The 11,466-nt window shown below is 43.9% G+C and overlaps 1 protein-coding gene across 1 annotated transcript in view; it reads right to left on the minus strand.

The window, feature by feature from the left end:
- ALOX5 (arachidonate 5-lipoxygenase) overlaps positions 1-10,876 on the minus strand; it is a 30,475-nt gene extending 19,599 nt beyond the window's left edge. Inside the window, exons 1-3 of the mRNA XM_035330426.1 lie at positions 10,727-10,876; positions 3,250-3,448; positions 1,380-1,461 (exon numbers count right to left, since the gene is read on the minus strand). Coding sequence (XP_035186317.1) covers positions 1,380-1,461; positions 3,250-3,448; positions 10,727-10,876 — 431 coding nt within the window. The remainder of the gene's footprint in view (positions 1-1,379; positions 1,462-3,249; positions 3,449-10,726) is intronic.
- Between the last annotated feature and the right edge of the window lie 590 nt (positions 10,877-11,466).

An 11,466-nucleotide genomic window follows, 5' to 3' on the forward strand; every position in this document is an offset into this window, starting at 1 on the left:
AGCAGTGACATGATAATGTTTTGTTAGTTGTATCTGCATAGTGGGAAGACACAGAAAGACAGACACAGAAACACACAGGAGTTGTAACTGACTTGCACAAGTCTCTGGTGACCAAAGGCATGCTCAGACAGCTAACTCCATAAGATAAAAATGATGCTTTACCCAACGGGCACTGCAGAAGTCACTGAGCAGGAATATTATCTTCCCTAAATCTGCAAAAAATACTGTGAAATGACTAGCAGCTAGAAGTACTCTGACATGTATCTAGCTTCCTCCAAAAGGTAATTGTCAGAGACACACACAGTTTTGCCTTATCTCCTCAGAAGAGTCTCACCTTCATGGCACTCATTTTCTGCAATGTAGGATCTTGCACTGTGCCCCATTTTTACTTCAAAAGAAAACAGGGCACTTTGTAAAGAAGGTTTCAATGGTATTTCCAAATTTCCTGCTGCACACAGACTGCATTGGGCACTGTCAGTTATGCACGTGAACTGCAAATTGCTATTTTCCTGGAATTGAAAGCGGTTTTGCCTTCATTTTTGCATACATAAACAAAATTTTCTGCCATCTTTTTGATCTAGCTTTTCTTCTGCTCTGTTTCCCATCATTTGTATTCAAGATCTTTTCTTAGTCAAATGATATCAACAACACATTTGCCAAACCTCAATCCAGCAATTCTGAATGGACCCACTGTTATTCTCTACTGATAAGGAGGGGAAAGTGAGAGAAACTTTTGTTCTTTCAGCAGAGAGTATGGTTCTACAGAAAGGAAATGCATGTCTTCTGGAATTACCCACTGATAAAAGATAACATTTTCCTGTTTTGACCTTTTCTTGATTAGGAAGAAAGGTCCATGACAGTATAGAGGTGTGTCATACAACTGCGTTGTGATGGCACATTCCAGACCACTCAAACAGGGCCAGATTTTCCACTGCACCTTGCATAAGAAGCAATTAAAACTAACTTGTTAGGGCAGCCAAGGAAGTTCTTCTAAGAATGACATGCTTAGATGATGTTCCAAAACTGGAATACTGCTTGCAAAATGCAAATTAAATCTGTTTTTGACCATTCATTAAAGAACAACTGTGGGTCAGAGGCTGTACACACACAGAGACCGGACCACTGAATTCCAGCTTAAATCTTCCTGACAGGCTTATTTGGAATTCAAGCATGTCATAACGCCACTTGCAGCAGTATGGCCATCATTTACATGAATTCCATCTAAAGTAAAAAAGCATAAATGGCCAACTTGCAAACTTACTTTTTTTTCCCAGCAATTCAGTATTTAAAGGAATATGATGATCTGAATATAATCTGCCAGCCCCTGACACCTGATGAGAACAGGCCCTGGACTTTCTGGGGAGATATGAGAGACTCACCGATATGTTTTTTGACGGTTCTCGAGCTCTTTGCGTCTGTGCTGCTTGAGAATCTGGGTCTTGTCATCCCGGGGGAGCTTTGCTGTGAACCAGGGAAAAAAGACAGGGTTATGAGGTTTCTCTATCCCCACCCAGGTCCTGAGGAAGACAGCAACATTTTCAAACTTTCAAACTTCTGACTTATACCTTTACAAATCTTCTGTGGGAAATGCTCACATGATCCAATTGAGTACCTCAAGTAGAAATGCAGGTCCCTAGACAGTCTGTGGAAGGGAATAAGCTCCTAACTTGGTGCCTCCAAGAGGCAGAAAATTTGTGTAAGCTAAGAACATCTATCTTAACTCTATATAAAACCTGGATTCCTAACATAGACACTTGCTACACTTATCTGGTGTTAAATGGTCTGAATAGGATCATGGGAATTAATTTTGTTTTTCAGCATCTAAGGGTGTTTTCAATGATCAAAGAAATCACAACCACAATTATTCTGGCAAACCTTCTAAGTTAAAATACAACGCTGGGAAACATGTCCCACTGTCTCTCCTTACACGGCACTCTCCTTATGCAATGAGCACATTTTTGTGCCTTGAAAGCAGAAAGAAAACAAGGGAGGCTTCATTCCCTGACAGCTTGCTCTTCTGGCCACATATTCACTATACCACTAAATAACACAGAGACTTCCTTAGTGATCAGGAGAAAGGGCAAGGTATATGGCTTACTTTACATATGCAAATGAAAAGGCAGATAAAGGTAGCAGGACTTCCATGGAAACACCTATTCGGGGTTGGACACTTCGAAGGTAATAGAATCGTTAACATATATGGCTAATGATTTCCAGCTGGTTGTGCTTAAGTTACCAACAGGGTTTCACTTGATTTTGTCCTCTACCTCACCATACTCTGAATGCCATTAAAAGCTGATTTTTATGGAAAAGTTGCAGTTTTTACAAATCAAACTATGAAATATGGAAAGTCCCTTCTGAAGACCAAAACTAAGGAAACGGACACACAGTTGTCATGACATGACAACAGGCTTTAAACACAGTTTTTCAGAATGCAGCATGTCTAACCAGGCAGCCAACAGATTAATGGGAAGACAAGCATTTATTTCCATCACTTCGTATATTGTCATCTGTTTTCAGGCATTCATGCTGCAGCCCTCTACAGCAATCAACATGAGGAAAGCAGAAGGGAACAAGGAAACACTGGTGAAAGACACCTGCCCCAACTCTGATCACAGTAAGTGGGTAATTAAAGACTGTTAAAACACAAATTTCAAGACCAACAGGCTACTTTGAATAGAGCACAGAAGTGCCCTAACACTTTTCTCAGTTGGTCTTTGCTACTCACAGCAGCCATATCCATCTCACCCTGCTTTCTCCTGGACTTGATAACATGCAAGGAGAAGTGGCCGAAAGCGAGGCTGTTTTTTCATGTCAGTCCTTGCACCTGCTGAACAACCTACTTTGGGATTTTATTTTACTCTCAAGAAAATGAGACAATTTCCAATCAATTAATCAAGGACCATTTAGGGGATTAGCATGAAACAAAGATGAAACATTAATTACATTAGCTCAAAAGGGCTATGAAGATGTCAGACAAAAAATTGGCATTAGGGCCAGTCTTCAAATTCAAGACCAGCATACTGAGTAAGGGAAAGAGCGCTCCCTTGCATGTGTTTCCCAAAACTTCCAACTCAAACACCAGTGTCCAGCCTGACAAAGAAAGTGGTCCTAGTCAGCAGGGACAGCCCATTCCCTAGGACTCAGAACGATTCTGGCAATGGTTCTCCACAAGATAGAAAAGACTGGGAGGTACATCAGGAAAAAGGAAGGAGAGGTGGGAGAATTCTGGTTTCTTAAGGTGCTCACCTCTTCCATCTCGAAGGACAATCTCTTTTTCATCTGTAATCCAACGGTAACATGGAAATTCCAGATAATCACCCAGTGGTGTTTTTACAGTGATATACTTAAGGTACCAATCATCTTGGTACCAATATTTTCGTTTCTCAATTTTTATTAGCTGAATTTCTCCAAGGTCTTCTTCCACTGTCACATCATAGGAGTCAACCTACAGAGCAGAAATACAGTCAGTGGTCCACTGCACACACAGGGAGCACAACCAGCACTATACCTGGCCTTCCTAGTGGCCTGGTATGGCATGGGTACAGCAGAACTTTCTTGTTTCCACTGGTTGAGAAAAGGAAGGGCCATTATGGGATTGCAATGCAATAGGAAGATGAATAAAAGAACAAATAAAAACATGCAGAGCACTCCAGAAATAGAGAGACATTTTGCATGCAAAGCAAAAAGGGTATAACTCCTTCAAATGTTTGCAAGTCTGAGAAAAACCTACAGGTCATGAAAGCTTTTGCTACTGCCCTAGCAACAGCCAAAAGAGTTGGTTGGGCAAGTCTGTTCAATGCAGCTGGACTGGAAGGATGATCATAAGATCAACACACTGGACTAAGAATCAAAACATCAGTGTGTGTTAGTCAGATGGGCTTCAGACTCAGAACAGCATCCACATCACCTCAATTCCCTTTGCCTCATGCTTCTTGTAGCTGGTCTACTTCAGTTCTCCATTTTAAAAATTAAGATGTTTTTTTTTTTGTCTGTATCACTCAGATTCACAAAGGAATGTAAGCAGCTAACTGAAAACAAGGTTCACAAGAACCCCATCTAGCTCTGTAGGTACTTCAGCATCTTCGGGTGCCCAGTCTTTCACAGAAAACAAGTCAGCATATAGAAACATGGCTTAGGTCCTTCCTTAGTTCAGAGTTCGCTCAAAGGCTCAACTCCCACAATGAAGAGAGACCTCAGAGTGGCACAGTAGCTAGTCTGGTTAGTCCTTTCCCATGCTAAGGGTCACAGGAGCTTTGCCCCAAGCAGGTACTGATGGCTTGGGCCACACATACCTCCCCCTTGAACTGTGTCCTCACCAGCCGCCAACGATGACAGGCCCCAAAAACCTTGGTCCTGTCCCCATAGGCCTTGCCAAGAAAGGCAAGAAACCTTGCTCGGCCATGCCAGGAAGCATGTATTTGTGGCCATGTGCAATAGCAAACCTAAGTGGCCAAGTGCTCTAGCTACTGAGGGGCAATAAGCTACTGAGGACCACAGAGAAGTAGTCACCCAGACAGAACAAGATACCTTTGGCCACCAAGGTCAGGCACCAGTTTACTGTGAAAGTCCTCTTTCCCACAACACTGCTTTCAGTGCTGCAGCATGGCCAGGCCTGGGAGAAAGCTGGTTGTGAATGTGTTGCTCCCCTTAGCACTTCTTGCCCATGCTAAGCATCTCCAACCCAGAGCAATGGCTGTGATGAATGAGGATTGAGCACCTCACTAATTGGCCTAGTGTATTTAAGATGGTGAACTCTTATCCCAAAGGTAGGTGCTTCAGTCCACTCACGAGATGCAGTCTCTTACTGTACGCAGGGACAGTACTGAGCAAACTGTAGTTTTGGTGGCACTTGAACATACCAGAACAGAAAGAAGTGAGTAATCGTTTCCAGTATGACCAGTAAGGAACCATATGGTGCTAGTTCTGGAGAATGAAAATTGACTCTCATTTTCCAACAGCATAAACAGCTCAGGGCAAATAGGAGCAGCCAAGCGCTCATTGTAGCAAAGCTGAATTGGCTACAGCAGTCAGGAGGGCAGCAGCCAAACCCCACTCTGCACAGATGATCTGCTAAGCATAATGTGGTTACAAGTAGAGGCTGCATTCAGTCACATTTTTTCTAAATGCAGACAATAATCTTAGAAACAAATCAGTTGCTGATATCGAAAGGGTGAGGTACTGCTCCTCTATAAGCTGCAGGGTCTGTAGGCACTCACCTGCCTGCACATGCTTTGTCATTTCACTCCTTGCCTAGACACCATGCTCTGCTTGTTCTTTTCAGGAGGACAACAAAAAAAAACAGCTATTTCACATAAGGACCAAAACTGAAAAGTGAAGCAAGATTAAATTCCAGACAGGGAAAAAAAAAAAAAAAAGTAATTTATAAACATCTCCAGATGGCACCTGTTATTTCAACTCTTACAAAAATAAGATTTATAGCACCCATACAGTTAGAAGAACACACATGCTAAGAAGGACCCCTCAGTATCCTTCTCTTTCTCCTTTTAACCCAAGTTTCCCCCATTTTATGCCAATTACCCTTTTCTGTGAGCTGTGCATGTATTACTATCTGTGATATTCACTTCAGGATGAAGACATCTACCTGTCCACCAAAAATTTGGGATGACAGACTTTAGTTCTCTCACAACTTGCTACACAAAACTACCAGCTTTCATAAAGTTCATCACATCTAATTGACTCACGGAAGTGAGAGAAAAATAAACAACCAAACCCTTTAGGCTTTGAAGTCCAAGCTGCAGACAATGAAAGATTGCCTGTCTGTCTTCCCCAAAAGATGTTCTTCAATAAGCTTCAAAACTGTTCAAGCCAGATTGCTACACTACAGCTCTTATGAAGTTGCTTCACACCAACAAAGATATTGGAATTACTTCTAACAAGCAGCCTAATTCCACTTTAAACTCCAATATTTAAAATCAGCATCAGCATCATGCATTTGGATATGCCGAGACTTAACAGACTAATCTCAGTTTGAGCTATATCCCCCCTTTCCTACTAAAGCTAAAGACATTGAACAGTTTCTTTTAAAAGCAGACTTATCATGTCTTAAATCTGAATTTGCAATGTTTCTGTCAACAGTGCACCCATACAAACAAGCTGATAGCAAATGGGGGAACTGTGCTTCACAAACAGCATGGCAGTCCTTGGCAAGCTTGGAATGACAGGATCTGCCTGCCAGGACTGGAGCTGAGAGATGAAAATCCTAGAGCTAAGATTTTAGCCGGCATATTAAAATGATGCCTCTCTTTCCTCTTGCATATCCAAGAGGAACAGAAACAGTTATTTTGGTAGAGCTAATAAATACAATAATCTTAAACATTTTGAAAGCTTATGTCGCTGGATCTTGAGCTCTTTCACCCCTCTCACACACACTGTCCCAGACCAGCCAGAAAATCGAAATCTAGACCTGTGCTCCTGGCTAAATGGATGGAGATAACCTTGCTCCCACAAATGCAGGTTGCAAATACCACCCTGATCTTTGCCTGTCACCCCTTGTCCAACATCCTCAGCTTCACTTGTCAACCAGCACAAGCAATTCTGGATGATGCCTAGAAAACATAGGTAATAGGCTCAGATTATTTGCCATTCTTCAAATATTCTTTCCAGAATGCAGTACTCAAACTGTTTCTAATTAAGGTTAATTTCCCTGCAACTTCTCATTTTCTCAATAAGAGGAGTGACCGTAAGCTTGTAACAAACTCTTCACCAGGCTCAGGTTTCGCATTGAGTCAGTATTTCTGCAATTCCGTATGTCTTTTCTAAGACCAGACAGCACCTTGCAAAAGAGCCACTAGTCTCAGGCTATCATACCATTTATCTCAAAGTTGATCAGTTTATCTCAAAGTTGATCAGTTCCTACTCGTGCAACATTTTACACAATTACAACACAAAATTAATTATCTTTTCAATTTCAACATGATCCTGTTGCATTTGGCGGTCCAGAGCTGGAAGTAACCACTTTTCAGAGACATAGACCCAATGAAACCACAACGCTATGCGAATAGCTTGTGTTCATCACTGCAAAAGGAATTTAAACACATCAAGACTAATGCAATAACCTATAGAGCAATAGCAAACTACATCTGGATCAGAATTACTTTGTATTGTGCTATTTGGGATTTTTTTTTCCTCCAACTTTTCACTCATTTCCAGTTCCAGAGCTAGTCACGTACAGAGAAAACAGAGGCTGAACAAAGACAGTGTCTGGACATGGGAAACATACTGGGCTATTTTTAGCTCAAGTCCTCATGAAAACCTCTTTCTGTCAAGTGTTTAGTATAGCACAGAAAGTCTGAAACTGTTTCCCCAAATCCTTGTTGCTCAAGGCCTGACTACTCTTTTTAAGATTTTTCTTCTTTACACGTTTAGCTAACTTACATTAAAAAAGAATCCTCATGTATTTATGTCTATAGTTCCTATAATTTCACACTTACATAAATACATCTAGGATTAAAAATGAAACAGCAATGTGAACCAGACCCAATCTGTTGATAGAAATGTCAATTTGACAGCCAAGACTTTGGCATAAACCCATTCCTCTGGTAAAAATCTCTTTGAGAATATTACAAGAGCCCTAAAATAGTTGCATAAGTCATTGTAATGCAAAAAGGACATTCAATTAGCCTAAATGTTCCTAAGGGTTTTTAAGCCATTTTATGACCATCATGGTTCCACGTCAGTGGCAATTCTGGAAGCAAGGACTGCCTCCTCACTCAGCTTCCTCTACCTTCAAGCCAGGGAGGCTAAGGAATAACTGAGATTAACTAATGCAATTTTGCTAATGCAGTAGAAGTACATCAGGCAACATAGATGGTGCAAGGTCCTGATAAACGCTGAAGGTTAGTTGTTCAAGGTTCTTATTGCATCCATTGCATGAGGTCTCCTGGCAAACACATGGTGCCCTTGATGTCTGCACAGTGAGCCAGAGGTGACAGGAGTTTGTATACAGCTGACTTCAGAGTGAAAGAACAGAATTAGCGATGGCTGCTGGACTCTCCAAACTCCCATAGCACCCTGTACAGAAATTTACTCTCTGCAAAACTTGAGCTTTCTGATTAAGGGGAGCCTCCTGCTGACCAGCCTAATACTGCAGCAGGGATGACACAGACCAGCACCCTTTCTGTAAGCATGAAGCTCAAAGCAGACAGAGCTGTACTTCCCTTCTGGAAATAGTCATGAGTGAGTTTCAGCAAAAAGCAGATGAAGAGGTAACAGGAAGAAAACAGAACTGAAGGACACAGATGACACTCATGCTGAAATTGCTCTGCACCAACAGGAACTTACTCAAAAAACAGTGAGTGAAGAAGAGCAGCTATGGCTTTCTAAATTGCCCGCATCCAGTGCTTAGAATAAGTCAGACTAAAACCAAAACTGAGCTGCCTTTGTGCAAGTCCCCTCAGTTTTCTCCTCACCCCTCTCCCTCTAACAACATTTGGCACACAAATCTTCTCTTCAGGAGTGGTTGGAGCCCCTCATCCACCATATCTAGTAAAACTCACAATTTGCATTAATTTAAATGAAGCCATTACCAGAATAACGGAACTACTGAGACTGGCCCAACATTTAGCAACAAAACTGTGAAGTGGACAAAGCCTTACAGGATAGTACTGTAGAGCTGTGGTTATCCACAGGAAAAGTAAATTTTTTGTGTGCGTGTGATCACATTTAAATTGCTTGCCAGAAAAAGAAAGTTATAGGGATACTAGTGAAACAGCAAGCCAGGACTGGTTTCAATTGCTGCATTTTACAAACCTACCAACCCGAAACTCTTTTTGCCTTCTTTGTTTTTTTCTTCCCCCCGCCCCCCCCCCTTTTTTTTGTTTGTTTTTTGTTTGTTTGTTTGGGGTGGCAGGGAAGGGGTTATCTGTTGTTGTTGTATATCTGTGTTTTTTCTTTTCTTCTTTCTTTGCACAATGTATTAGTAAGATCCACAGTGTTTTGGGCACAAGATTACCTGAACAGGTACCTGGAGAAATCCACAGCACTTTCCAAGAAAATGCCTGCAGCAACAAAAGTTAGCACATCATACTGCAAACATCCCATAAACCAGGCATGCTACAGATCACAGTAAGAAAGGACTGCATATTTCTCATATCAGAAAAACATATAACAATGAACGGAAATAATTAATTTGGATACTAGGAAAAGTAAAGGACCTTTGCAAGTTGGAAACAAGTTCATAAAAACAAAAGATAGACCCTGTCTCAGAAAGCTTACTTAGCTAACAAAATGTTTTGTATAAAACGCTAGGTAAGCACTTTACCCAAACAAAGCTTTTCAAATCCACCTAAAAACTACATTCCTGAGGTGAACACAAGTGCTTCTTCTAGGTGCACACATCTGCTCTGGAGCTACCAAGCTCCACCAAGCTCCTCGCCCCCTCACCCTGCAGAGCCCAGTGCTCACAGGTCTCTGCCCCTGCTGGACCTGGTCCCGCAGCAGTTCCCGGGCAGCTGCTGGGCAGACACTTGAGGCTCACATCATGGCATTTTTTCCCCTGTGACAGGATCCAGTCTCCCTAGATGTTCAAAGTACTGCCAGCCATCTCTCAAAGATCCTGAAGCCCTCCTTTGGAGCCTAGGGATAAAAGCAGACTGCCTGGTCATAGGAGTCCTTCAGTGTTCATCTCCTCAGCCAGGAAGGGCTCACTCCTGGGCGAGCACCCTAACCCTGAGCTTGCAGGATACTCTGAGGTCTTCTTCAACCTCTCTCGCTAATGCTAAGCTTTGCTTAACATTACTTTGTTAAGTATGCGACTATTCACTGGATGAAGGAAGAAGAATGAGAGGACACCCATTCGGGAGATTAGGATAGCAAGATCTCTATGCAAATGAATGTTTAATCTTAAAGGAAAGTAACTGCAAGAGCAGCAGCTGGTTAAGTGCCCACACCTCTGAATCTTCTAGACCACTTACCTCAGAATTTTTAACTAAAAGTATTTGGGGGCCATATCTACATACACCATCAACCCTTGCTCAAAATGCTGACTTCTGTTAACCGTATCTAAGGTGTCCAACACAGAAGAGGCCGGATAGCTGACTTAGGCTGTGAACCTCATGGGTAGAAATAAGCCTCAATGAAAGGCAGCACCATGACAGCGAAGTCCCACTTGTATATGCAGCTGTAGGTCTAATTTCCAAAGTGAGTTATGCTAAAACTTTCAAAGCCACTTAAATCTGGTTAGATCTTTTGGAAGCTGTGAGTTAGGTTCACAAATAAAAGACATGTTAAAAAAAAAAAAAAAAAAAAGGAAGAGAGACACGTCTATTATTTTGACAGCAGACGATAAACAAATAAATAGCATGTTAAAACGGTGAGGATGAACTAAAGCATGTGAGGTTACAGACGGATAGCTGGGACGCTGTGGCAAGGCGCCAAGACCCCAGAGGATGGAGCACACACGCCGCAGTAACCAAGGGCAGCAAGAGCAGCCCAGCAGCCCAGCCCCAGCCCACCTCCCACCTGCACGTCCTCGCTGTTTTCCAACTTTCAATGGAGCTGGGGGGGGCATTTCTCCTGGCAGGCATCCCTCCTCCCCCCAGAAGCTCCCTCGGAGGTAGCACTGTCCCGACTGCCGCCCCAGAGCATCACCCGCTAGCAAGCAGCATGCAAGCAGAGCTCACAAGGAAGCACTGGAGCCCCCCGACAAGCCACCCCGGAGGGGCTCCACCTGCCCCGGGCAGCGTGTCCGTGGCCGCGCACTCACCGCGCCGCGCTCGAAGTCGTTGTAGAAGGGCTTGTCCAGGAGGTGCCTCTCGCTGCAACCCGCCGTGCCCTCCAGGCTCAGGTACACGTAGTCGTCCGTGCCGGCGAACCACTGGCTGCCCGTGGCCACCGTGACGGTATAGGACGGCATGGTCCCGCCGAGCCGAGCCGAGCCGAGCCCAGCCGCCTCCTGCCCGCTCCCCGCTCAGCGCCGCCTCCTCCCCGCAGCCCGGCCCGGCTCTACCCTGCCCGCCCCCCCGGACTGCTCCGGGGGGGGGGACACACGGGGACATGTTCCTCGCCCCCTGGCTGCTCAGGGTACAGCCGCACCGCGCTGCGCCTTCGCTGTGCGCGCCCAAAAGCCGCAGGTCCCCGCAGGGCACCCTGCTCTCAGCTCCTGGCACCCCGTGCCCGTAGGTGTTGTGCAAGGAATTCCTGTCTTGTCAAAACCCCTCGTGTCCCAGAACAGCTGCCTATCAGCGCTGTACATACACAGCCCCCCACACCACTTCCATGGTAAAAATCCTATAATTTCACAGTCTGCACCTTGCCTATAGCAAGCACCAACTCTCTGCTATAATTAAAATGCTAACGTTTGGACAAGCGAAGAGCTATCTGATGCTGTACACCTGGCCCTTAGGCACCAAAACCTCTGATGCTATTATTCTATATTTTCACCCAAAACCACCCAGCCACCCGATGCCATGCTGAAAGGAGCGAGGCTGGGCTTTTGCAAATCCC

This window comes from Oxyura jamaicensis, chromosome 6 (assembly GCF_011077185.1).
Source record: "Oxyura jamaicensis isolate SHBP4307 breed ruddy duck chromosome 6, BPBGC_Ojam_1.0, whole genome shotgun sequence".
In the NCBI taxonomy this organism is placed as follows: domain Eukaryota; kingdom Metazoa; phylum Chordata; class Aves; order Anseriformes; family Anatidae; genus Oxyura; species Oxyura jamaicensis.